The sequence below is a fragment of the Cygnus atratus genome, chromosome 11 (assembly GCF_013377495.2).
Source record: "Cygnus atratus isolate AKBS03 ecotype Queensland, Australia chromosome 11, CAtr_DNAZoo_HiC_assembly, whole genome shotgun sequence".
NCBI classification, from domain to species: Eukaryota; Metazoa; Chordata; class Aves; order Anseriformes; family Anatidae; genus Cygnus; species Cygnus atratus.
In genome coordinates, this window is record NC_066372.1 from 7,175,800 (window position 1) to 7,203,735 (window position 27,936).

The following is a 27,936-nucleotide window of genomic DNA, read 5'->3' on the forward strand; positions in this document are numbered from 1 at the left end:
AGCATGTCTTTTGAAGTGTTTATATTGCTTTTTTTTTTGTGGTGGAGTTATAACTTAAAGTAGGAAGGGAAGATTATTTTCATAATGACCCTTTTTATCCCTTCATTCAAGTTGGATATTTAACTACTGATGCCTACTGAAAGCCGTTTAAAGTTGTGTCTGGTTATGTCTTTGAAGTGTAAATGGAGTGTGCCAAAGAACTAAGACAATATTTGATCTGTTTTATATGCAAAATGATGAAAATTACTTTGTTTTAACATCAGGGGACTAAGATGAACTTTTACTGGAAGGAAGATGTTTTAAAGTGTATTAAGGGATAAAAAAAGTGAGCAAAGCAATTGGGTTTTGGTGGTGGTGTTTTGGTAATCTTTCGAGTAATACTGCAATGCAGCTTTGAAGGTCTGAATATAGTACTGAAATACTATTTTTGCTGTAGTTGCTGCTTCAATGGTATTCATGGTGTTTTACACCATGGGGTGAATTCCTGTTTTTCTTCAGCAGTGCTGTTCTGTTATTAAATTCTCATTTATAGCAACCATCAGCACTGACTAGAAACATAGATAAAAGAAACTTTTTTTGCTAGGTGTCCCCCTCCAATGGGAAGGCCAGTTGTCATATGATTTTTCTCAATAGCTATTAACACTGGCAATGCTGCAGATTAAACACTGTGTCTGTCTGGTTCTGTTGCAGTAAATTGGCTAGATCATAGCCGAACATTTAGAGAACAAGGAGTTGATGAAAATGAAACGTTACTGTTGAGACGGAAGTTCTTCTATTCGGACCAGAATGTAGATTCAAGAGATCCTGTTCAACTGAATTTGCTTTATGTTCAGGTACAGTATGTGAACCAGGAGTACCAGTTCTAGCTTGCCTGAGGAAACCTGTATAGGTTAATTAGAAGAAAAATATTAAAAAAAACAAGTGCTAAATAACTGACTCCGTTGTTGCTCAGGTATTCCATCTTCTAAACTTCTTGTTCTGAATGTGGATTGTGTGTGTTTGTTTTGTTTTGTTTTTGGTTTAGCACTCTTGATAGTGTAGAGGCTTTGATGCTCAAAATCAATACTTTCAACTGAATAATGGACATTCAAAAATACAGTGATTTTTATGTTGTTCTTGTCTCCTTAAATACATAAATGTGTTCACTAATGCCTTGTCTTTAGATCATTCTTTTCAGGTATCAGGTATAATCCTTCCCATTCTGTAATATGGATGATGCTTTCTCTGTAATGTCGAATCTCATTTCAATCTTGCAGCTGGCTTTCCACTTATCTCTTTCTGCCTGAGCTGCTTCTGCACCTTCTTTACAATATTCAACATAAACAGCACAGAGCAGGTGGGCTTCCTCTTTGAGACGGACCATATCATTTAACACAGTGCGAGCCCACCCAGGCAGGTTCCCCAAATTGTTAGAGATGCTTATACCTTAGGAAACTTGAGTTTTTCTGCAGAAGATAGTTTCTAACTGTAGTCTCCAGTGTAGCTGGCTGTAATTCAGTTTGAAATCATTAGGGTTGATTTTGTTACTTGAAAAAAATCCGTTGAATGTTTAATGGGATGCTCAGTTGTTATACTTGAAGCTGATTCAAGTAGGATTGCTCTAAATTGCATTTTAAAGGTCTGAGGCAAATTATAAAATGGTTTTAAGATGATTATAAGAAGGTATTGGTTGTGGGACTGCACTAAATTTTCAGGAGTTTTAAAAGATTATCACGGTCTGCTGTTCTCATGTCCATTAGATACTTCTTCCAGATTACTGTTACAACAGTATGCACTTATACTATCTTGTTTTCTGTATGGATAGATGAGTCTTTCCATACCAGAACTATAAAATCCATCATCTTCTATGACTACAAAATGTAAACAAAAAGAAGGAAAATGTTGTTTGTCTTGACCTCTTACTATTTCTGTAACAATAATTTGTTTTTTTTACTTGCAAGTTAGATCATTTTCCCTGCTATTACAAGGTGGTAAGATAAGAGTTATGTTGGGTGTGAATGCATACACGTGTGTGTGTGTACATGTATATAAGTTGTATTTGATATATACGTGCCACAGGAAATGTATATCAAATCGTCTTTTTGATGACAGTTGTTACAATCATGGTTTTAGCATGTCTCTGTAGATACTCACCAGGGAAGAATCTATCCCTTTGTTTATTTTATTAGTCATAGACACATCCACAACGGGATAATGAAGACATTCAGACAGAGAAGTGTGTTGCTGGATTCTTGGCCTGCGTTTTAGCTCTTGATGAATTTCAGAGATGGAGTAATTCTTTTGGATGTCCCTGATATGTCTTTGCTTATTTCTTATAGGCTCGTGATGACATTCTGAATGGTTCCCATCCTGTCTCCTTTGAGAAGGCCTGCGAGTTTGGAGGCTTTCAAGCGCAGATACAGTTTGGACCTCATGTAGAACACAAACACAAACCTGGATTTTTAGAGTAAATACTTGCGTTAACTTATAAATTCAGGTGACCTAAGTATAACTAGTGTTAGGTTTTCATAGCCTAAAAGCATATTAGTACTCCAGTTAGTGGTAGCCAAATCCTGTGTGTTTTCTGTAACCAGGAGCCTTACTGCGTAAATCAGCAATTCCAGCTGCTGTGAGGGGACATTTGACAGTGACTTATTAGGCAACACAGGGTGCCAGCTTCCCCTAGGGTGCCAGTTAGGTATGCAACTGGATTTTCCAACCACATGGTAATGTTGTCTATGGAAGCCCTTTCTGCTTTCTCTGGAAGCCAAGGTTCATGTTACCCAATAGTCTCCTCTCCTTTAATGTATCCATCCTCATGTCATATGCATCCTTGATTAGACTGAGTCTACTGGAAGTTTTGTTATTCCTGAGTTATTGAGTTAGGGAGAACTGGAGTTTTGTTCTTGCTCAGATGTCATCTTCTGCCTGCATTTAGTAATGCCATTTGTGAAGTAAGTATACGTTAGTATATATCAGATGTTTGATTTGATAGGAAAGCACATGAATGGAAAGATATTTAGTCATTTTACTGAAGTTAATACTGCTGTGTGGAGATATTGAATTTTCCTAACCTTTTTAATGATGTTAATTAGTTGTGTGGATTCACCCTCTCATGGCATTGTATGAATGGAGATCTAGTATTGTGTTCTTTGTATCAGTCCTGGCCTGGAGACCCATCCTTTAACCTTGATTGTCATGCTTTACTTTCCTGTTGTCAGATGGGCAAACTTAGCTTGGCTGACGTTTAGAGGTTCCATTTCTCTACAAATTTTGATTGTTTTGCCTGCAGTGGAATTAAAAGAATTAACAGAACAGGGATGACAGGCGTTATTTAGGCATTCTTCTTGATCTTCTAAATTTAAAGTTATTTTTTATGATCCTCTATCATAACTGTATTTTATGTTCAACAAGAACTGCTGGTTGGATGACATTTATGCTTTATACAGAATGCTGGCTAGTTGGAAGTCCATCACAGAATAAAATGTTACACAGAAAGTGCAGTATCTTTATATGCTAATGTGAGTGAGAAGTATAAATAACCAAACTGCATGTTAGAAAAGGGAACGTTACTCCAGTGGAAATAATATAGAACTGGAATTTCAAATTTTAAAACCTTGGCTTTCTTTTTTTTTTTTTTTTTTTTTTCCTGCAGGGTGTTTTTTCTACTTAATGTATAATTTTAATTTAAATGGGTTTTGACTGCATGAGGATTGAGCCTTGCAGGCCACCAAGTCTAGTCTCTTGCTGTCCACGTATATAACTAGTTTCATGAAATTATGCATTTCTGATTTACAAGTAATTCTTGTTGCCTTTTTGAAGCCTACTTGAGAACCATAAGGTCCTAGGCATTGCCTTTTGTTTTAAAGTATAGATGCTTATGATTTAGCTTTACATGTGTTTGGCTGTACTAAGCCTTCCTGACAGTCTTTTTGTGAAATTTCATGCTTCTGTGTTGAGTCTAATCAAGCCAAGCTCTCCTATCTTGTTGTGAGCAATATATAAAAATAGTATAGATGAATGCTGACTAAAGAGTGCATCTCCTGTCATTTCAGGAAACACTTCTTGTTATTGAAGTGTTTATTCACTAGCTGCTGGCCCCTGAACATGCCTACAGGTTCCCTTAATGAAAGTCTCTGCTCATATAGAAAACAGCATGTAGCAGAATAGTACTAGCATATTTTAGTATTATTTTAAAGCAGCTTGGCTTACTTTGCTATGTCTGCAGTATGTTTGTGTGCAGAGCTACTTTTTATCCTTTTTTTTGCCATTGATAAGTCATTCTTGGCACAGGTGAAGATTACTGCCTGTGTCTTGTTAACCCTTTGATATTGACTGTTGGAATTTCCTTAGAGCTCATGCCAAAGTAAATTGTGAAAGCTCTTAAATAGCCCTTCCTCATACAGCTGAAGTTCTGCATTGCATCTAGAGGCACTTCGCATTTAAATTTGATGAGAGAATATCTATTAAAGAAATCTTACAATTTGTATGTAGGTAAGAAAGGAGCAGCTAAAACTTGCTCGCCTCTGCCATTTATTTCTAAGCATGCTTGGTGACGACTAAGTTCACTTTTACAATATAGCCTATTTTACTGTGTCTAAAACTTCTGCAAGAATGTGCAATATACCTTTATGCTAATGAAAAACAATATGCTGGCACTTGGTATTAATCATTTTTGAAGAACTGTAGGAGTAACTCAAATTAGATGAAGTTAGATATACACAGCTTGCTATTGGATGTTTATTAACTGAGTTCATTGCACATTGTTACAATGTGTAATTAAAGATTTTAAAGAAGGCTAAATGAATAATATATTTCATGTGGTTTTGTGAACTTATTACACAAACTGTTAAATAAAGTAAAGCCGTTGTTTGTCGCAACATAAATAAAGAAAATATTATGGGCAGCATCAAAATAATTTGTCTGCAGCTAGTATTTCACCCTTTCACTTGTGGTGATTGCTTCTCTATTGATCGAAAAATGGAGGGTCATACAAGGAAAAAGCTCATAACTAACTGTCAGCTGCATGTACAAGAGTATGCCAATTGGCACTTGGCAGATGTAACTTTTTCTCAAGAAGCTCCAAATAATGTTTATTCAGCAATCGCTTCTTAAAGTGTATGTTAGCTAACAAGATAAGTAGACATGTTTGAAAATCTGATGTTCTCGATAGCTTGTCTGCATAAGAATAGTTGAGAAAATTAACTTAGTTAATAAAAGATGAGAATTGGAAGTGCATGATTATCCCTTTTCTGTATAAATCCACTGCTAGAATGAGAGTGCATTCAACTCAGTTGTTTTTGTTTTCCTTAGAAGTGAATGTAACCAAACTGGTTTGAACCTATGAAATTCTGCGTAAAAGCACTGTTTAGTTTGTTTGTTTTGCTTTTTATTTTTAGAATAGATGTACTAGCTTTTTAGGATAATAAGCTGTATTCAGACTTTATCTATAGAATTCATTTTGTAGAAGAGATTTAATTAAGATGTAATCAGTTGAAACACAACTACTGAAACACTGAAAGGCAGATTAGCAAGCGCAATTGCTCTTACTTGGGTTGGAATTGCTAGAGCTTTATGGCAATAACAATGAAAATTCTAACAGATAGTGTTTTTGAGGAGAGCACAAAGTCTTGAAGTTCTTTTGTTTGTTGTCTGCAGTGGCAGGCTTCCTTTGAAGGGAGTCGGGGGGGAGGAATGATGGGACAGTTTTTTTTTGCCAATCTTGTTTAGGAAATCTGGAATAGATGTCCTCCTCAAAACCTGCACCTTTTCATGATGTTAGTAGTTTGTGTTAATAGTGGGCTTGTATACTCAAACTCAATAGACCAAAATTAATTTTCTTCAGACTGAAGGTGAACTGCTGAATATATGGCATAATTTCATCAGAGTTCAGTGTTGCAGATAGGAAGATAAAATCCAGAAAACTGCCATTTTTTAATGCGTGATGCTGATAAGTCTTCAGGTTGGGTTGATGTTTGGCTGAGATAAAAGTCTAATTTAATTGCGAAGAAAAAGAGGTACATACAGCTAGACAGTCTTGTGAGGTGTTTAAAGATTCTTTCTGACTGAACTTAACAGGGAGGCTGAACTTGTTTACTTTATATTCTGAAATCTTAGTATTTGAGTACTGCAAAAAATAAATAAAGAATTAGGGCTAGTTATTTGTGACTTTGTTTTTGACATAATGGCTGGTATTAAGTGTCCACTTAAAGGCTTTGCCGTTTTTCAATAAAATACTTGTTTTAACTTGTCTTGGAACATGCAGAGGAAGAACCATGTCCCACAGGTCAGTAAATCAAAGTGCTTCGGGACAGTAATAGTAGTGTCTGGACTCAGACACCTAAGTGGCTTAAGCTTTGATTTCTCAGACTATAGCAAGTGTATGTGGATTAAACGTGAACCCCTTTGAGCTGCTAATAGACATTATAATGCAGCTATATAATAATAGACATTATATAGATGAACAATAGAAAGTGTCCCAACTTTGTTTACTTCTGACTTTTCAAAACATGAAGAGGGTATTAATGTGAGGACATAGCTGAAGTGTGTGTTTTTTTTTATTATGCCGATTATCCTCTTAACCTTACCCTACTTAGTGATTGTAGAGAGATTTTATGCCCACTTTGGGAATGTTGGGGAACATAATGCCAACAGTAGAGTGTGGAAAGAGTCTGTCCTCAAGAAGGCACCACTAACCTGTGGTATTGCTTTTCTTTTTTTCTAGCCTAAAAGAATTCCTACCTAAAGAATATACCAAGCAAAGAGGGGCTGAAAAGAGAATATTTCAGGTAATTGTGAGGCTGAAAAACTTACTACAGTTTCATTTCTGTTATAATAAAAATGATCTCTCTTTCACAGGTGTATAATCTCTATATATTTGACTTATATCACTACCAGAAAATCAGGTTTGAAGAATCTGACAGTTTTCCTTTTTTTCTTCCCCCCGCCCCCTTCCCTCCCCTTTTTCACCCCTTTTTCACCCCTTTTTTCCTTTTCCTTTCTTCAGCAGATTTATTGTCCTGATCCTTTTTTCTTCACTGATGACTATTCAGTGTACTTTGTTGAAAGGGACAAAGAAAGTATTTAATATTCTTAAGTCCATTTTCTCAGTTGCATTGAAATGTAAGGATGTGTGTTTGTACTAAAATAGAAGCACATTTAGGAAAATCATTTTAACTTCTTCCACATGGCCTTCCATGCATTCATTATTCAGGCATGAACTTCAAGTAATATGTAGTTCTACTAACGAATGCTTGAATTCAGTGGTGTGCCTGGGAGTCATGCAGTTGTAAAAGATGTAAAGCAGCTGAGTCTCCAATGTACTGATACTGTTGGAAATGTTCTCCAAGCTGAAGCACTATAAATGCACTAAATGTCTGTGCTGATTAATATGTGTATTTGGCAATGTAATCTAAACTGAAAAAATCTGAGGTCAACAGCTGAAACAGTACAGTTTCTGGAAAGACATACCAGTGACCTGTGATTTTGAAATCATGTGAAGTCACATCCTTTTCTATGTCTGTTACATTCCTAATGTAGGAATTCTGTAGCTCAGTAAATCCTATTCTATCCAAAGCTTGTAATACATCTTATGAAAGAGGATGTGTAACACTTTCTTGTGTATATCTTTAGTTGGTGGCAGTGATATTACACTTCAAGCAAAAAAAGATTAATTCATTGTGGGATTCATAGCAAATGATTTGCCTACGTCAAATATGATCTGAGTAGTTTCAGTTCCTGACATACTTCAGTGCACGGATGAGAAGTTAATCACTGAGGGCTCTAGATGATGGGGGATAACACAACAGCAAGGCAGAATATGCAAACTGATGCTTTGAAAAACTTCTATCTTGAGTTTGGTAGGTGACTTTCTCCAAATATTCCATCTGCAATGACTGTTTGGGCTTCTTGCTCTTCAGCGATCCTGACTCTGTTCTGTACTGAATTTGAGAGGTCTGATTAGTCTGTGTCCTTGGGATGCAAAAAGGTTTTTGGAGTTGCACTTGCTTCTCCCAGTGCTCCTCTGTGGAGTGTTGACAAGAGTGAACTGGAGTAGGCAAGTGTTTCCCATGTTACTGGTGCTCCCCCTGCTGCCATCAATTAGCATGAAGGAGGTGGTAACCAGCAGTTCACAAGACAATGGTGAAGAGAGGATCGGGGGTGCTACAGAAACCCACAAACAGTATTTAAACAGGAGGACTTCAGGACAGGGTTTTCAGCAGAGTAGGAGAGCAGATGTTGAAAGGAAGTTTGAATAGGTAGTATTTGTAATTCTCATTAGTTACAGGTATGAAAATTTACTAATGAGTAAATTGTTCAAATAATAAAAATGGAGTTTTAATACACCTAGATGAATGTTTCAGAATGAACTACTAGAAAAAAATAATTGCTCCTTTCTCACCTGTAGAATTCTTTTCAACTTATGGCAAAAATGTGGATAAAGGTGCAACTGGCAAAATAAATAAATAAACTACAGGAAATCCATTTAAGAGATGACAAATGGTCAATTACAAAGCATGAGGCTTTAGTGAGTCGGAGGTTTAGGGTACATAGCAGAAATATTCTTTTCCTGGAAAAAATTGTGTGTGCTGAGAGTTTTAAATGATTTAAGTCAAGTAAGTAGACATTGACTGTATGAAACATAATGGTGTCACATAGCAGCAATACCAATAATTTTAAACTGTTTCATAAATGGTTTAAATCTGCTTGATTGAGGCACAAATAGATGGATGATGGTCAAAGAAAAATGTTCCATTTGCACATGTTGTTTATATTTTTTGATGAGGAATTACGGGAGATAGTCATACTAACATTTCTACACAGTATTGTTTCAAATGTCTTAATTGGAATGATTATTAACTAAACATTCTTAAACAGAGAAAAGCTAACACCCCATTTTTGTTTGTTTCCAGAAAGAGTATTATTTCTGTCTAAGTGATACTGAACTCTCATTACAGGAGCACAAAAACTGTGGTGAGATGACTGAAATAGAAGCCAAAGTGAAATACGTGAAGTTAGCCCGCTCCCTGCGGACCTATGGAGTGTCCTTTTTTCTTGTTAAGGTAATGCAGATCTTGCTGACCATATTGTATGGTTGGTTATGTATTACCACAGGTTTTCCACTAATCAAAGGTCAGAGTTGTTTTTAAGCTTTTTTTTCTGAAAGCAACATCTGGAGGAAAAACAGTTGAAGTGACTACCTAAGAGAGAATTGTGATCTGAGTTTTGATACTTGTCATGCTGAATTCCAGAAAGACAGTTTAGTCTTGATTTAACTTCTTTAAATTGACACTTCTCTTTTTTAATTTTGATTACCATCAAAGTACTTTCTTCATAAAAACATTCACAAAAAAGCTCTGAAGCTGCTTCTGTTCAAAGTTTAATGATAATATGAATTGCATGCTGAAGCCAGCATCTGACCAAGAACTTCATCAGTTGCATGATTAATTTCTCTTAATTCTTACAATAAGGCTGTGATCTAAAGGTGTTGAAACAATTTGATACCAAGACACTGATGTTCTGCTGTGAAAACTGGACTGAAGCACTAGTGCCTCAGTATTTAGTTACCACATAATTAAAAGAAGGCTAAATTTTGGCAAAGGTTTTTATTCTTAGTTTGCCACAGTTACAGTTCTGAATTTTGTTTATCAATAGGTTGCCTTTTCCTAAAGTACTTAGCCACTGAGAAATTCTAGTGAAGCAGATAGGTGAAAATAAAAGGAAAAAAACATGCAGAGCTTAATACTATTCATACAGTAGCCTTTGAAATAATTACCTTTTATTTTTCCTTCTTTTAAGGGAAAATGTTTTATTAGCACCTTTAATGAAGAAAGCAGTTTCAGCTCTCTAAAGGAGCTGTTGAGCTAGCATCCTGACTGAGAAAAATGTTTTCAACTTCATCTGGAGCTACGTTTATTTTCAGTGTTACAGGCTCATGTCAACTGTACAGAATGTATGTAGCTCATAGGCATCTTGGAATAGTATCAATCATTAAATTAGTGTAATAAAGAATTACAAAAAAGCTTATTAGTTGTCATTACTACATCTGAATTATGGAGCTTCTAATCCAGTTATTTAGGAATACAAAGCTAAATATTCTGGAAAACTTTTAAAAAAAAAATTTGCTGTGGGCATAAATCCTTGAAATGCAAACAATTGGAATAAGATAAAGCACCATAAGCAATAAACATTTCAACTTGACTTTGTCAGCTAATATATTAAGTTTCATCTCGGAAACTATACTAAAGTTATGGTGTGCCATTTTCAATAACTAAAATATTAAAACTAAAAAGCATGTATGTTTAGAACCATTCGGAGGGATTTGTTAACACAATCTAGGCAACGTATGGCAAAAGGTAATGTGGCTATCTTTATATTTTTCATTAATATCTTGCTTTTTTTGGTCATAACTTAAAGCAAGCTGTAACTGAAACAATTAACTTTGTCATGAAACTTGTTTTGAAAGGACAAATTGGTCTGTTTTGAAGCCTATCAAATGGCCAACTGTAACTAGGAACTGATTCGTTACAGTCTACATAAATTGAGGGAAATGGGAGATGTGGATTCATTTCTATTTATGTAGCAGATTAGTAGTTTGGGCTTGTGCTCTGCAACCTTAGAAAAATGAAGAGGTGGAATGCCCAACAAATTATGACAGAGCAGTTCACAGCATGCAGACTGACCCTCTCCTTTCCCCTTGGTTAGACTGCTCTTGTGGATTGAAAATAACTAAAATTTCAAATCCAGAATATGGGACAAATTATGGCTGATCTTGCTTAATTTACAGCCCAAGTGAACCCCAACAGTTCTTTTTCCTTTTTTCCCTCTCCAGAAATTTTTTGGAGAAGTGGTGAGTCTGAGTGCAAAAATTGATGGCAAGTTTTCAGTCCTTCTGATGCCAGTTTCCTGTTCTGCTTCTCTAATATGGTGTTACTTTAAAGGCTTGTCTCTGGAAAGACTGTCATCTTGTGTTTTTGTTTTTTAAAGTTACTTCCAACAATTCTTTCCCTAAAATGCTCCTATTTGCTGGGGGAGGGGGAAAAGGGAGTGTCTTATGAACTGCACAGTAAAAATCATGTAAAGACAATAACTTGATGTTAATGCATTGCTTGAAAATGACTTGATATGACCAGAAAAACTGAGCCTTGAGGCTTAAATTGTCCTCATCTGCATGCTATTTTTACCCTTTTTCAGTGTATTCCATCAGGACTTTTTTTCCCCTTTCTCCTCTGGCATGCTGCGCTTTAATGAAAAACAAACTTTCACACCCTGTTACAGGAAAAAATGAAAGGCAAAAACAAGCTGGTTCCTCGCTTGCTGGGGGTCACCAAAGACTCAGTGATGCGTGTGGATGAGAAGACCAAGGAAGTGTTACAAGAATGGCCACTGACAACTGTGAAACGCTGGGCTGCCTCACCTAAAAGCTTTACTCTGGTAATCTTTCTGTACATCTCGAGAAGGAAGAGGAATCCATGTGATGTGGAGAAAGGAAGATGGACTTGCAGTCTCAACATTTTTTTAATACAACCTCTTCTATCTGGAATTCTCTAGAATTAAGTAGAGCTGCGAAGTCCTAAAGTGTTAAATTGGCTTATCTTGGTGTCTACGGTCAGTCTGTATTCTGATGTTTCTAGACAGACCATTTTCCCAAAAGCAGTGTTTAAATCCTTTCTGTACCTTAGAACTGGTGCTGTTATGAAAAATACCATTAAAACCTGCTTAATCGATCACGGGGTTTCATTCAAAATGCAAGCTGTGACTCGCAGGATATGAACATAAGCAAAGTTATATTGTCATGAAAACATTTGATAATTATGGATTTAAAGAACCCTCATGAATATGATGTGTGTTGTTAATTGATCCGTAGGAATCCACTGCAAAAAGAGTATCCTGGATATAAAAAAGGTTGTTTAATGCGCTAGAGTAAGAGGCAGTGACTAGCAGCTGATATTCACTTTAATAATATGCATTTAATTTCCATTGATATAGTTGATTATGCTTTAGAATACAATTCTTTAGAATTTTCTCCATTATTTGGTGACTAAGTTTGATGAAGTCAGACTAAATATTTATTGGTCCTCTGGTATTTCAGTTTGTGATTCTTCTGTGAAGCAGACATAAAAAGTATCCTTCCTCTCTCCTTCCTTACCCCCCCTATATAGTGTGGTTTAGAATCTTGGAGTAGTTTCAATTATTGTTGGACATAAAAAAATGCCTATACAAACAACTTTAAAATGGGAATTAATCCCACATTTGACACTGCTTATTTATCTTTCATTTGCCAAGAGTTATTTTTTCTTTTTTTTTCTTTCAGGATTTTGGTGAATATCAGGAAAGCTATTACTCAGTACAGACCACTGAAGGAGAGCAGATCTCTCAGTTAATTGCAGGTTATATTGATATCATCCTGAAGAAGGTATAATATTGGGATGACATCTAGTAAAAATGCAGTAAAATGACTGTACAGCAGTGCAAAAGCTTGAATATGTGCAAGCTGCAGTTTTTTCCTCTCATGAAGTCAGTATTATCTAGTGTTTTGATGTTATTTACTTTTATCTTTAAGTATTGTAAGATCTTTCAGTTCAACCTCAGTTATTGTTTCTGAAAAATATCAAGGCTGTTAACTACAGTAGTTAGGCTTAATACAGAATGCTTGGGCTTTGCTTGTCCATCTGGAAGATGAACAGCTGGCTATGAGTGTATATCCGTAGAACAGACAAAAGTTGTCTTTTCAACTGTGGACTTCAAGCTATGGATCAAAATGGTGAGTTAGATGGGAGGAAATGATAACATGGTAGCAGCCTTCAAAACTACGTTAAAGACTATGTAGTAGTTGTCTTCTGTCTGTTGCATACACTGCATCAAAGCCAAGGTGGTATTTTGGCAAAAGTAAAGAAAAAAGTCATTTTTGGCATATTGCTTAATAAATACTGTGGTCAGTAAAGCAAAGATTTATATTTCACTTCTGCAGAGAGAGAGGGAGGAAATTGGTGTTTGTAAAGGCACCAGACTATTTGAAATGCTTTTTAACAAAATGTTAAGAGAGTAGAGGCTGATAAGCACCTCCAGAAAAAAATATTCACAAGTAAATAAACACAACAGCAAAAAAGACCTATTTTGCCAACAAATATGAAGCTGAAAGATTTTATTCTGAGCATGTTGTGTACAAAAGCCAAGTTTTTCAAATAGCACTTTTTGCTTCTTGACAAGATTATACTTGATGCAGTTTGTTTGAATCTCAATAATTTGCTCTAACAGATCTTTACTATTAAAGAAATGACAGAAAGCTAAGCAGCTCAGGAGAATTTTTGGCCTTTGTTCATGCAAACAGTGTGGGGTGTAACATCAACTGTTGTGAAATCAGAGGTTGAAGAGGATTGCCAGAATTCATCAAAGTACTTGCCTTTTTCTCTGAGGGTGTTGATCTCAGACTTAAGGTGTTAAAGAAATGACAGGCTTCTATAGATGGTTTAAAACTTGATTCTAGCTCTCAAGCTTCACAACTAGCTTTGCTTTCTAATTCAAAACAAAAGCAGCTTTTCCACCCTGATAGTATAGATGTGCGTATTTCCACCCCTTTCCATTCATTTGATTTCTTCTTTTAAATTGGTTGTGTCAGCAGATTGTAAAATGGATAAAATAGGAACAGGTTGAGTAATAAACACCCATGATGCTTCATGATGCATGTGAAAAGCACACAGTTTCCAGTTGTTGAGCTCAACTTTGCTCATTGATGCATGACTCAAAGTATGGGTCATCCCTCTCAGTTGCTTAATGTTATTTTTGATGTGTTTTGGACTATTTCAACTCATTTGCTCTGGTGTGGATTAGGGATACATTTTTTTCCCTGCTAAAGTATTATTGAAGTATTAAATTAAAAAAGCGCACACCCATGCACCAAAAAAAATGAAAAAAACCCCACACAAACTCTTGTCCTGCAGTCCTGCAGTTTTAGTAATAAGTTGTTAAACAGTTGACAGGGAATCCTGAACCTGAGTAGCTTTTACTTGTTTTTTTATTTACTTTTTACTTCACACTAATCTGGAAGTAAGACACAATCTTAACTGGAAATAAGCGGTTTCATTTCATGCTTAAACTCAAATTATTACGGTAAGGACTTCTGTAGAGAAAGCTGGGGTACGTGTATGTATGGACATGCATGAAGAGTTCCTGTTAAATGTACCTAAGATCATAGTGGGTGTTTCCCTCTTGTTGTCTGCTGAATATTCAAGTCACGTAACAAGGTGGAAAGCAAACTGCACTTGGTCACTGGAGGCAATGGACTGCTTTTACAAGGCTCTGCTTTTATAACTGCTTGTAGTTTCCTGTTTTTTTCTCATATTGTAGTTCCCTTGTGTACATTTGCCTCCTTTATGTCATTATAAAAAAAAAAGTCTCAAAGGCAGATGTCCAGACTGTCCAGATATATGAAATATATGGTAAAAGGGCTTGGTACCATGTTAAACATACTCTCTTTCTTATGGATATGTGTTTCCTAAAGGTAGGTAGCACCTTATAGTGACATTTTAGGATGCTAAAGATGGCTTGTAGCTGAGGTCTAGTTGGCTGAGTTAGTCTGCTGTTCCTGAGTCAGAAGAGTAGGGGTTTTAGTGGTTGGCACGTGTCCTGTCTGTGCTGTAGTTTGCTGTTGTTGCATATCACTGTCTCCAGAGTGTTCTTTTCTGAGAGGTAAAGACGTTAATCTCAGCACTTTATTTATACCCGTTTGTTAAAAAAAAGCCTCAAGTTTGCTTTCATTGCCAGTTGTGATAGGCTTTTTTCTTTTATGCACTGAATTTTCCAAGGCATAGAACTTGGTCTGTTAGATGCTGAAGAGCAGCAGCTCCTCTTCCACAGCTGAGACTATATTGTTACACTCTGCCAAAAACATCCCCCCCCTCCCCCCCCCCCCCCCCCCCCCCCCGCAAAAAAAAAAAAAGAAAAAAAAAAAGTAGCCATGGTGTTGAGTACTGGACGAGACTTTTTTGACTAGATTTCTGATAAATGGCAAGAAAATGCTGGAGAGAAAGCAAAAAGCCAGATATTCAACTTTGTTTGTTTTTTCTCTAGAAACAAAGTAAAGATAGATTTGGTCTTGAAGGCGATGAGGAATCAACAATGTTGGAAGAATCTGTTTCACCTAAGAAGTGAGTGGAAATGCTTTTTATTTAAGTTACCTTTTAGCTATGGCAGTTTCTTCATCCCTCAAAGTATGGTTATTGTTAAATATAGTAATAACTATAAAAAGTATAGTTATTACTTTTTAAAAATGATTTTCTACAGGGTAGTTTAACAGAAGGAAGCACTATCTCAAGAGACAGTTCTGTAGACTTCCAGCTTCATCCTAGGATTGCAGAGCAGGCTTTTCTGTCTTAAGAATGCTGGTTAGGGCAACCAGCAGTGGTACCAATTTGTGGTAACTTGACTCTTTAACAATGGAGTTCAGGCTGTAAGTCAATAAGATGGAAAAAAAAAAAAAGAGCTGAAAATATCGTATTAGTTTTTTGATCTTCATACAAACACCTAGGATTTGCAAGATCTTAGTTGCTTGTCTTTCTAGGTCCATGGTTTCCTGCAGAATTTGACTCCTGGCAGTTTAATTGTACACTGTGTCATTAACAGAGCTGGCTTATTACACCAAACCACTTTAGACAAACCAGTCAGATGTGTGGTGTGGTTCAAGGTAAGGTTTTGGCTCTAGTAGGTCAGGCGATGGTTCTGATGGGAAAGTAATTGAACATAGCAAAAAGTACAACTGCAGAGATGGACATACTCTTGGAAACAAATATTCAGTCTTTCCTTGCTGTGAAGAAATAGAAGCAGGTTTGATATTTTAAGCTGTAATGAGCCCGTCAAGTCTCGTGTTTGTACACTAAGGATGACAGCTTCTGCATTATATACGTAAAAGTCTGATTTATTGTTCAACATGTGGTTCAGTGGATATGAACTGGTTAGATATTTCATTTGGCCTCATGTGAAATTCCAACTATTGATGAGACACGCATGTTCAGATGTTTGCTTTCAACATTGCCCTTTCCAAGTTACTTCCAGAATATACTCTATTAGTTAAGTGCTGTACAGCAAAGCCCGAAGATTGTAATAAATGATTACAAGATTCTCCATAATTAAAACTACTTTTTTCTCCAGCAGATTGCTGCCGCTAAAGCTAGAAGTCCTGTCAATACCTCTAGCTGTTAAAGCTGGAATCCTATTTAAATAAGAGTGTTACATCTGGCAAAGGAGATGGTGACTATGGATGACAATAACTTCATTATTCTTGAAAGCATCCTACCTCCCAGTCTGTAATATTACAGGCTTCCAGATTATTAGCAAGCATTTTGTGTGTATATGTGTATAAAGAGGAGAGAAAAAAATTTTAGTTTTTATCCCAAACATCGGGCTTGCTTGCAAAAAATATCTTCAGAGGGTTGGTGCTTCTATTTTCTATTCATCAGCCTATATCACAGTTGAAACAAAGCAGCCTGTTATGCCATAAACCCTGTTCTGTCTGTAAGGCATGTTTGAGGGGTAAATCTATTGTACCACATATACCAAAACTGTACCTTCTTTCCTTGCTGCCTGCTTGTTAGTGCTATTAATATTTGATCTGTCAAAAGTGGCACGTATGTTTTCTCTAGAATGTTAGAAAATGCTTGGTAGAAAAGACTGTTAAAACTTCTCCAGCTTCTCCAAATATTATGAAATGCAGTTTAAAATCCTAAGGGAAGAACATCTGGCAGGACTTGCAGGAGATGACTAGTTTTGTATTGCATTTTTCTATTTTAATTATATATACATATAAAAAATATATTTTTTTTAGGTCCACCATCTTGCAGCAGCAGTTCAACCGAACAGGGAAGGTAGAGCATGGCTCTGTGGCACTACCAGCTGTTATGCGTTCAGGGTCCAGTGGCCCAGAAACTTTCAACATCGGCATCATGCCTTCTCCCCAGCAACAGGTCACCATTGGTCAGATGCACAGAGGACATATGCCCCCGCTTGTGAGGAACCTCCTTGTTTTGTAATAGCATTTGAAACTTATTGGTGCTGCAAGTTGTCAAAAACAGGATGTTTTCCATGTTGCTAAGTATAGAGTGTGGTGTCCTGGCTGTCTTACTGAACACTTTTTGAGCTGAAATACTTAGGTTATCACATTTTCAATGACTTGCTCATTTGTCTTAACAACAGCTCTTCCACCCTTTCCTTTGCTTCTAAGTAGTTAAACCAGTATTCAAGGGTTAGGAAAAAAAAAAAGCATGTTGAAGATTGGCAAAAGTAAGCAATTTTAGGGAAAAAGCTCATTTTTAGCCTGTCACTAGTCTACAATTTAGATGTTTCTAGACGGCTTAAAGCTGGTGCTGAGTTTTCTCATTTAAATGTAACACTACCAAAAGGTCTAAATGGGCTATAGAGAGTATACTCAGTGCTTAAGCTCATGAAATATCACTAGAAGTGTGGTATGTCTAGTGGGTTGACTTTAGTGGCTGCCAGATTCTTTGATTACCCCTCCTCAACCAGACAGGAGGAGAAAATAAGACAAAGCTTTTTATTTCAACATGGGTTGAGATAAAAGCATGGAGATCACAATTTACCATCATGGGCAAAATGGACTTTACTTGGTGAAAATTAATTTAATACTGGTTAAAATAGAGTTGGATGGTAAGAAACGAAGACCAAAAACTAAAACACCTTTACCACACTGATACGTCCTTTTTTTCCCACAAACTCAACTTCATTTCTTCATTCCTAACTACTCTACCTCCTCCTCGCACCCACAAGTGGTCAATCCATAGCAATTCCTCTCTGCTGCTGCTTCTTTCTCACACTTTTCCCCTGATACAGCATGGGTTTTCCCCCATGGGCTGCAGTCCTTCAGCTCCAGCTAAAGGTGGGATCAGCTAAAGCTAGGTGCTCCAGCGTGGGACCTCCATGGGCCTCCAGTTCCTGGAGGGAGAACCTGCGCCATTGTGGGCTCTCCACAGGCTGTAGTTTCCTTCAGGGAATGTCCACTTGCTGCATTGTCGGATATCTGCTCCGGCATGGTCTCTCCCGCAGGCTGCAGAGGAACCTCTGCTCCAGCATCTTCCCATCCTTCTTCTGGCACTGGTGTTTGCAGGGTTGTTGCACTTTTCTCTCCTAGCCTTCACTGCCATGTGGTGAGGAGTCCACGTGCCCTTTCTGAACTGTGCATTTCCAGAGGCACCTCCAGCTTGTTTGCTGGGCTCAGCTGTGTCCTGTAGTAGGTCCATGGTGGAGTCAGCTGGAACCAGCTGCACTCAGCACAGGGCAGCCCCTGGCCTTGAACTCAGAGGCCACCCCTGCAGCCTTCCCTGCCAAGACCTTGCCGTGGATGCTCTATGGAGATGGCTCTCCTGTCTCACTTAAAACTCTTCAATTTTTCATTAGTTTATGCATATTGATGGTAATTTAGTTTTAGAATTGTTCTTTGTAACATTTGTAGGCTATTCCAGGAAGTCAGTCCTGTACAGTTCAGTATGCAGGTTGCAAGTCAGTAAGACAGCTCGGTGATTTGTGAGTGTCTGTTGGGCACTGTTTGATCTGTGAATGTTCAACATCTTACACGTGTGCAAGTATAGAGGAGTGTAAAGTGGCACGGGCAGAATCAAGACTATGGAAGAGGTGTTTCAGTGAGCTTAAGCTGCTTTCCTGACTGCACGAGGGAAATGCTAGCTGTCTGAAATGGCCTGGTGTAATTGTTGTCACTCACCATCTTTTAATGCCTAAGTAACAACACCTGCTTGAATTGCCATCTGGAACACAACACACAGCCGTTTCCTTGTTCTGACTTTCAGACCTCAGCTCAGCAGGCCTTGATGGGAACTATTAACACGAGCATGCATGCTGTTCAACAAGCGCAAGCTGACCTCAGTGAAGTTGATAACCTTCCACCTCTAGGGCAGGACATGGTGAGTTTTTCTAGTCCCCGTAGAAATTAATGTTAATATTTTGGGGTGTTTGCAGATCAGTTTAATAATTGTCCCTGGAGGTGAAGTGGTATCTGTAAAGCTTCCTAAATTAGATTAAAAAAACAACGGTTGTGCTTGCTGTAAGGAATTCATATACGCTGCTCCATCTCACTTTCATCAGTCTTCTGAGATTAGTTATAGCAAACTTCCTTGCATAACTGTGTCCGTAATTCTATTTATTTCATGTGCGTATGTACAAGTAAAAGCAAACTATAAGCAATATTTGTGATGAGAGTGACTGTCTCCCAGACACCTGAAAAATATGAACAAATGAAAAAAGAACAAAATATGATTCTGTCGCATCTGATCCAGGCTGAGGTAGGAGGACAGATCAATAAACTACTGTTCATGTGGGACTGTCAGTCAAGAATCATCATCTTTGATGATGCACTGGTTATGGTATTCACCTTAAAAGGGCAGCTGTTGGACTAACAGCAATTCTGTAGTGAGAGATTCAGCAAAAGAGAATGTTTGCTTAATTTTTTTCTCTTTAAAGGCTTAGTAGTTGTCCTCTGTTTCATTTTAAAAGATTGATGAAGGAACGAGAGATTAATACAGGATTTCGTCTTACAGAACCTTGTTGCAGTCCTTCATTCTTGTTTTTGTTGTTGCTCTTTAGGCATCAAGAGTATGGGTTCAGAACAAGGTTGATGAATCAAAACATGAAATACACTCTCAGGTTGATGCTATCACTGCAGGAACTGCATCTGTTGTTAACCTTACGGCAGGTAAATTTCAAAAGGAAGGGCTTTCTTGCAGTTTCCTAATTATTTATCAGTCTAATTCAGGTATCATAGGGACAGACTATGAGGGGGCTGGGGAGAAATTTTCTTCAAAATAGTCCAATAGTTAAGTGCATTGACATGCAAAAGAAGCTTTATGTCCCTCTCAACACAATTTTCTTATATTCAATTTATCATCTCTAACATTAAAGTTACTACTGTTGATGAAAAGTATAGCTTGCTTATTCAACAAAGCAGTCTCTGCAAGGTTATTCTGAAAAGCATTAATTGTTTGACAGTTGTTAGAGGTTACAGATGTTTATTGACAGTGGTTTTGCTTTGGCAAATTACAAGCTGAAGGAGCTGTGAGTGACCTAAAGGGGTTAATACCATGTGACCTTGGGTTCTTTCAAGGTTGAAACTGGGAAAATAGCTCAAACTGTGGACTTGTCAGCAAATTGCATTGGATGAAGAGAAATTCTATTAGAAGAGAAATGTAGAGACTGGAAAAGTGATAGCTGACCTTAATTTTTAAATGACACTGAAATTACTTAGTAGACATTTAAGGATGGCCAAGAAACGTATCTGTTATCTCTCACCAGAGTGTAGCCTGTCGTGGCTACCTCATTTTCCCTTGTAACCACTGAAGCATTCTGCTCATGAAAAACCATTTGTTCTGCAGGTGACCCAGTTGACACAGACTATACTGCTGTGGGATGTGCAATTACAACCATCTCCTCCAACCTCACTGAGATGTCTAAAGGTGTAAAACTGCTTGCTGCTCTCATGGATGATGAAGTCGGAAGTGGAGAGGACCTCCTGAAAGCTGCTCGAACATTAGCCAGTGCTGTCTCAGACTTGCTGAAGGCTGTGCAACCTACCTCAGGGGAGGTGAGTGTGGTGATTTAACACTGATGGGCAGCTAAGCACCACCATGCTTACTCCCTCTTACTCAAGGCCCTCTCCTCAAAAGGACATTTTGAGAAAATATGATGGGGGGAAAAAAGTTCATGGGTTGAGAGAAGGACAAGGAAGTTCACTCACAAATTACTGCCACAGACAAAACAGACTCAGCATAAAGGAGATATTTGTTTTGAAGAAGATGACTGAAATCTGCTGCTGTTTCAGATCAGTTGGCCTATTGGCTGTCCATCGTTAATTTTCCTTGGAGTTACTGCAGTAATGTCTATTCAAATTCTTCAAAGTTCTTCACACATTCTCAGGGAGCACTACAGATGAAACTTGCAAAATAATCCAGCTGTGTATATAGAAAAGATTTTTCCAAAGTATTTTTGGTTTAATTTTTTAATCATATTGACTGCATGCTAATGCAGAGGCTCCTTGAAGAAATCCGATGTTTAAATAAAGCGTGTTGTCTTTGAATTTATTTTCCACAATTATTTTTCCAGCCTCGACAGACGGTTTTGACTGCAGCTGGAAGCATTGGGCAAGCAAGCGGGGAGCTACTGAGACAGATTGGAGAGAATGAAACAGATGAAAGGTTCCAGGTAATGAGGGGGTTGCTTGTCTTTGCCAGAGCTGTGTAGCTTAATAATGAGGAGGCCATTGCATCAAACCAGGCTTTGCCAAGTGTGATTTGGAAATGTTAGATTTGAGATTGCTCAATGGTAATTAAGGTTAATCCATTGTGAAATTATTTTAATTATATGATCATAGAATGCTGTTTTTGTAGAAACTCCTTCATTCTATACATCATACAGATGGTTTCTTGCTCCATGGAAAGCTGTTTGTGCTATACTCCCCCTGTGTTGAGAATGCATGGCTCATAGTATATACATACTAGTCAGATCCTTGCTTGCTCTGTAAGACACAGGGATTTTATGGGATTAAAATTTGCACTTGCATGCAGGCAACTTCAGTTCTTGCCCCTCCTCGTGTTTCCCTGTTTTTGCAAACTATTAAGCCTATTGAATTTATGTATTTATGAAGATTAATAAACAATGAGTATTTCTTTTCGTTAAATGTATATGTTTTACTGTGTGTATATGTATGCATGTGTACAAAACTTTCTGGCAAACTGATGAGGAGAAAATTTTCGTATTACAAATGTAACTTCTTTAAGGTGATTAGTATTATCAGATGTCAAAGGATAATGCCTGTTTGGCTTAATCACGTAATAACCTATTAGCAGTTTAAAACTGTTGTCCTTAAATGCTCTGTTATAAATGCATCTTCTTCACTCAGTGCCAAGATAAGGTTCCCCTCAGAAACAAGGGGAAGTAATCTACAGCAGAAGGTAGAAATCTGGAGGACGTCATGAAAAATGTCTACTCATAGAAATAAAGGCCATTTTAACACTTTATTCACTAGTAAACCTGTCTGCAAGTTTCATCAGTTACTGTTTGTATTCCTAGTTTAATATATGTATTGCAGCCCGCTGCTTTCTTCCTTGGTAAAGGAAAGAACCTAAACATTCCTTGAAAGTGAAAAATTAAAACACTCATGAATTAATTCCTGCAATTAAATAGTACAAAAAAAAGCTTCCTGTTTTACCACTTAAAATGCTACATTCCATATACTTATGTGTAACTTTAATTTTGTGGCAGAAAATCTGAATTTCAGAAATTGAAAACACCAGGTTTTCGTTGTATTTTTAAGACATGAAGGCATGATAAACCATCCCTCTTCCTTACCTGGTTTCTCCAACACTCCATAGCACATATAAGATTATTTTTACTAAGAGTAGAAAATTGTCAAGTTTTCTCAGTAGTATCTATGTTTGCTGCCTTTCTTATTTTTTTTAATGTTTTGATACATGGATTTTATATATATATAATATATATATGTAATTACCTTGAGAAGACTTGATCTTGTATAAACAAAGTATATACTATTAGTTTATAATACTGATTTTTTTCTGTTTATTTTATCAGGATGTTCTAATGAGTCTGGCCAAAGCTGTTGCAAATGCTGCTGCCATGTTAGTGCTGAAGGCCAAGAACGTAGCACAGGTTGCTGAGGATACAGTCCTGCAGAACAGGGTCATTGCTGCTGCTACACAATGTGCACTCTCTACTTCCCAGCTCGTGGCTTGTGCCAAGGTGAGGCTACCAGTGTTCATGAGATTGCTTCTGTGTGTTTCCAGTAGCTCAGGCAATATACTGTCATAATATTGTAGTTGGAGGCTTGTGCAATGTCAAACTTGATGATTAATAAATGGTCACCCATAAGAGTGGCAATCAAATATCGGCCCAGAGGATGTGAGGTACTGCTGTAATCCCCAGGGGAGATTCCGTAGAAAATATCGATCATCTGATGATAATGATCAAAATAGTAACTTTAAGAAAAAAAAAAGCCCTAGAAATACAGCATACCTAGGGAACTGTGCAAGTTTTCTGATGAAGACTAGAATTACACTGAATTCACCTAATCTAAAATTCAAATAATTAAAAGTTAGTATTCATGCTGAAGTTAAAATCAACTTAGTAATCATTGATATTAAATATATCTGCATTGTTTCACAGTAGCCTAATTGTTTTAATAGGGTCCATTGCTTTTGGCCAAGTATTGTTTCTCAGTATAAGAAAAGTACAAAAGAGTTGATCAGATCCTAAAGTCTCAAGTCTACACTTGGAACATTACGTTGTTTGTAGCCTTTTTTGATTTAATGAAAGCAATTCACACTACTGACTTTGGAAACTGCTTTCAAAGTCTGCAGATTCAGTTTTCATAAGGTTACTTGTGATTGGAAAATGTGTATTCAACTATTCGGAAACATCCAGGAGGCTTATAATAAAACTAATAGCCAATTTTAGCTATTACATTTTCAATATTTTCACCTTATATCTTTGGCTGTAAGGGCTTTTTGTAATGAATATGTATGAATTTTCATTATCTCGACTTGATGTTCTTACTGCCTGTGAATTTCTTCAGTACAGAATTAGATGACCAGTGGCATCCTTTTTTTCCTTATAAGATATGCACAGTTTTCCCATTGCTAAAAACTGTCTGGATAGGCCTGGTCAAAATGGGGAAGGGTTGTTTCTAATCTGTAGATTACTGAGTTTATTACTTGTAGCTTCAGAAATAGCGTTGTGTGGCTTTTGACGAGTAACTTATTTAAACAAACAAACAGAAGGCTGGTATGAGAAGGCTATACAAAATACCAATTCCAATTAAGATTTAATTTTACTTGGAACTCTAGAGTACACAAGTGTGCTAAGTGTACTTGGGTTTTTTTGAGGAGTTTGGTGAATGCCTGTCTTACAGAACCAGTGTTAAGTGATTGCTCAGGTCAGCAGCTGCTGAAGAAGCATGAAACAAGGTGGTGGCTTGTGTTCTTGCATCTAAGTGAAGATTGACATCCACAGCCCAGATTCCTAACTTAAATGTGTGAAGCTACCTATCTGAATACTCACTACAGGGCTTTCTGTCTAGGGAAAACAGATCTGTTAAGGATTAAAACCTCTAATACAGCAGATGTTTTGCTTACTGGTAATTGGAAAATTTGCAAATAAGCCATTTTCTGAATGTTTTGTCTGTCTTCCCCATGCAGGTCGTGAGTCCCACCATCAGCTCCCCGGTGTGCCAGGAACAGCTGATTGAGGCAGGGAAACTGGTGGACCGTTCAGTGGAGAACTGCGTGAGGGCCTGCCAGGCTGCCACAGATGATACTGAGTTACTAAAGCAGGTTGGTGCAGCTGCCAGCATTGTCAGCCAAGCCCTGAATGACCTCTTGCAGCATGTCCGCCAGTTTGCAAGCAGGGGAGAACCTATTGGTCGCTATGATCAGGCCACAGATACCATCATGTGTGTCACGGAGAGTATTTTCAGTTCAATGGGGGATGCTGGTAAGTCTCTTTAATGGATAATAGCTTTTCATGATTTGGAGATTTGCACATTTCAAATGAATAAAGTTTAAAAGCTCTGTAGGGTACTCTGCGAGCACGCTCATGGTCACTCAACCCATAATGTTAAATCAGTGAAATGTACATAGCTGCATGCTAGATAGAATGAATATTCTATGAAAACAATGAATACCATGCTAAAGGATCACTGTAGTATTCAGTGTTTTTCTTTTACTGTTTCACTTCACAAAATTGTGCAGTAAGTCCTCATCTCTGAATAGGAGGACAGGTACCTAAGTGAACACTTGCCAGTGATGGATTTCTTTGTGCTTAGATTTTGTTGTAGGTTTTAAAAATTATTTTGCTGCTTGTGACGTTTCTAAAATGTGCAAATTCTAGAACCAGGCAGACTTGAGATACCTAATATTGTGAAATGACCCAATGTGAACTTTCAGAAACAAAATAAACCAAAACCCCACAGGAAATTAAATAGAGTAGTGATATTTCAGTGGTTAAAAATGGGATGAATTATCAACGGTGTGAAGAGGCAGTGTCTATTTGATAACAAGACAATTCGTATAAACTTTTAAAATGGCACCAATTTTAAAAAGCGGTTGTGGTACCTCTTGGGGATTGTATGGTTTTGATCTCCTCCCTCTTTTGTGTTATCTGAACACAAGGACAGGAAATATATCACTGTCACAGCTGTATTCACAATACAGCCAATATGAACCAACTAATCTTTTCTTGTAGATTCAGATTCTTTCAGATATTTATTTTTTCAAGGAACTGTCATTTCAGCTGTGCGGTGCTCTTCTACAGGAACTTGTGTGGGGAAGTAATATGAATTCTTGGGGGTATGTTGACCCTAAAAGCAGCTTCTCTGAGAAATGAATGATCAAGATTTTTACAAGACATACAGGAACATTGTTTGCTAAACCCTTCTAAATCTTCCAGTTGAAAGCTGCCAAAAAAAAAAAAAAGCTAATACTCTGCTACTCAAAGGGGTTTAATTAGTGTGTATGTGTGTGTGTATATATATACAATAAAGTATATTAAGTCTTATGTTCAACTGTCAATTATAGATCATTTGGCTTCTGTACAGAAGGATTTAGTAAAAGATAATCTTGTATGACATTTATTTTCCATTTATTATTGTCATCCAAGACTTTGTGAAGCTACTGTGCTATGAACTACTTATATATCCTTGTCAAATAAAATGAGTACTTCAGCAAATGTGACTATTTTTATCTTGTTGACTTTTTAAATCAAAGCTGAAATGTAAAGATGGGGACAGTAAAAACATAATTGTATATCATAGGTGAAATGGTACGGCAGGCCAGGGTACTGGCTCAAGCTACCTCAGATCTTGTCAATGCTATGAGGTCGGATGCTGAAGCAGAAATTGATATGGACAACTCAAAGAAGCTCCTAGCTGCTGCAAAGCTCCTGGCAGATTCTACAGCCCGCATGGTTGAAGCTGCAAAGGTACTGGGTAATTGAAGTAACTGTCAGCTTAAAACTGTGTAGTTATACGTGAAGTAGAGATAGTATGTGGTATATTATAGATTAGATTCGGCTGACAGTAGACAGTTTTTCTTATCCTGTAAGTGTTTTCAGTGTAATGGGTTAGTCTGCTCTGCCTCTGTTTCTTTTGCGAACAGTTTCCTACAGTCGGGGAATGTTTGGTGTATTGTATACCATGTACACCTCCCCACCTTCCTGCTCCATGTTTGTTCTCACAAGAGGCAAATATCTGAACTTCTCTTTCCTTTCTGTGCTGGAAAACTATTTAAATCCACTAAGTTAGGCCTAGATTCTTTGAGTTGAGTCCCAGATCCTGTACTCAAAAAGACTTTTATAGATCAGGGCCAGCAATTGTCCTAGGCCTCTAAAAGACCCATGTCCCTGGCTACAAGCATATCCTTGACTTTCCAGTACTTTCTCAGCCTTCTCAGACTTCAAATGGAGAAAACGCACTGTGTTAAATCTCAGGGTTTGGACTACAGTTACTGAAATGCATATTAAATTAGGAATTTTGAAATGTGTTTTTTTTTTTCAAAACCAACATTCATATAATCAAAGTATATTTCCACAGATCACAACAGAAGCATTTAACAAAACAATTTCTTCTCCAGCTGAACTAGTATGTAAAGCAAAAAATTGTATACAAATAAATCTATCCTGAAAGCACTTAACAATCAGTAAGAACAGAAACGATCTTGCACTAGCATTGTTTTCTGCATATGCTTTTAATGGTTTAATATTTTTCTAGTAGTCAAATGTTCTTCTAACTTTGGCTAAGGTAATATATAGAAAATACAGGCTGATGTAGCATACTGTCTGTAACTAAAGGTTTAATATTCATCTACATTCTCTCCAGGAACAGCTTCTGAGGCTGATGGTTTTTGCTCTGAAATTTTGTGCAGGGAGCTGCAGCCAATCCTGAAAATGAGGATCAACAACAGCGTCTGCGAGAAGCAGCAGAGGGATTGCGTGTCGCCACAAATGCTGCTGCACAGAATGCCATCAAGAAGAAAATCGTCAACAGATTAGAGGTTGGAACCAGATACTGTTTAATTTTCAGTTTACTATATTTTGATAAATCTCTAGCTGAAACAATTAGAAATGCATGCTTCAGGAGAAGTTCTAAGTGCTGTAAGATCAGTTCCAGAGTACAGGGCTTGAAATTTATGATGGTAGCATAGAATACCATAGTTGTCAGATACAGGAAATTTAAATAACTTTTATCACTGATGTAGTCAACTGGTGCAAGCATTTGATTCAGAAGGCATTGAACTAAAGGTTCACTGTGCACTAAAGGTGAAATTTAGCTGAAGTTTGTCTTGCAGGCAGGGCTTGATCTTCCTGTTTTCAGCTAGAATGTAGAAAGAGAAAAAAATAACAAAAAACAAAACAACAAACAAACAAACAAAAAAAACACAACCACCCATCACTAATCTCTGGTTTCCAAATGTTATTTTTGGTAATCTGAAAATGTTTCAGGTACAATTAGATTAGACAAACAAGAAGACCTTAGTCAATAACCATATTCCAGAAGTTCATTTAAGCTCCTCTATCTGTATAGAACAAAAATTAGGTGTATTTTAGGAAATGAATCATGCCTCACTTTTCTAACTGAATGCAGGAAAACTTTATAGAAAAATCATTTTTTTTATATTGCTCTGAGAATACATAATGCCTTAAAGGAATGAAGTGTGTAATGATGAGGATGAACTTTATGCTTGGTTGTGTTTAGTGGGCCAGTTAAAGAAGAGCATTGCACAACATTTTGGAATGTCTTGGATAAATTGTTGAATTTTTAATTTTGCAAGAGGGAGAGTAATAAAATAAATAATAGAAGTCCTAAGTATTTGAAGAAGACCTTCTCAGTGCATCTAGACTCATTAATACCAGAACAATTTGTACCTCTGCATCAGT

General features: G+C 37.1%; 1 protein-coding gene across 1 annotated transcript in view; it reads left to right on the top strand.

The window, feature by feature from the left end:
• TLN2 (talin 2) overlaps positions 1-27,936 on the top strand; it is a 177,238-nt gene that overhangs the window by 76,131 nt on the left and 73,171 nt on the right. Inside the window, exons 9-24 of the mRNA XM_035553894.2 lie at positions 691-833; positions 2,319-2,446; positions 6,704-6,767; positions 8,937-9,041; positions 11,257-11,412; positions 12,293-12,394; positions 15,049-15,125; positions 16,799-16,979; positions 18,792-18,905; positions 19,585-19,693; positions 20,370-20,578; positions 21,097-21,195; positions 22,582-22,749; positions 24,204-24,498; positions 25,817-25,983; positions 26,925-27,053. Of these exons, the coding sequence (XP_035409787.1) occupies positions 691-833; positions 2,319-2,446; positions 6,704-6,767; positions 8,937-9,041; positions 11,257-11,412; positions 12,293-12,394; positions 15,049-15,125; positions 16,799-16,979; positions 18,792-18,905; positions 19,585-19,693; positions 20,370-20,578; positions 21,097-21,195; positions 22,582-22,749; positions 24,204-24,498; positions 25,817-25,983; positions 26,925-27,053 (2,246 nt within the window). The remainder of the gene's footprint in view (positions 1-690; positions 834-2,318; positions 2,447-6,703; positions 6,768-8,936; positions 9,042-11,256; positions 11,413-12,292; positions 12,395-15,048; positions 15,126-16,798; positions 16,980-18,791; positions 18,906-19,584; positions 19,694-20,369; positions 20,579-21,096; positions 21,196-22,581; positions 22,750-24,203; positions 24,499-25,816; positions 25,984-26,924; positions 27,054-27,936) is intronic.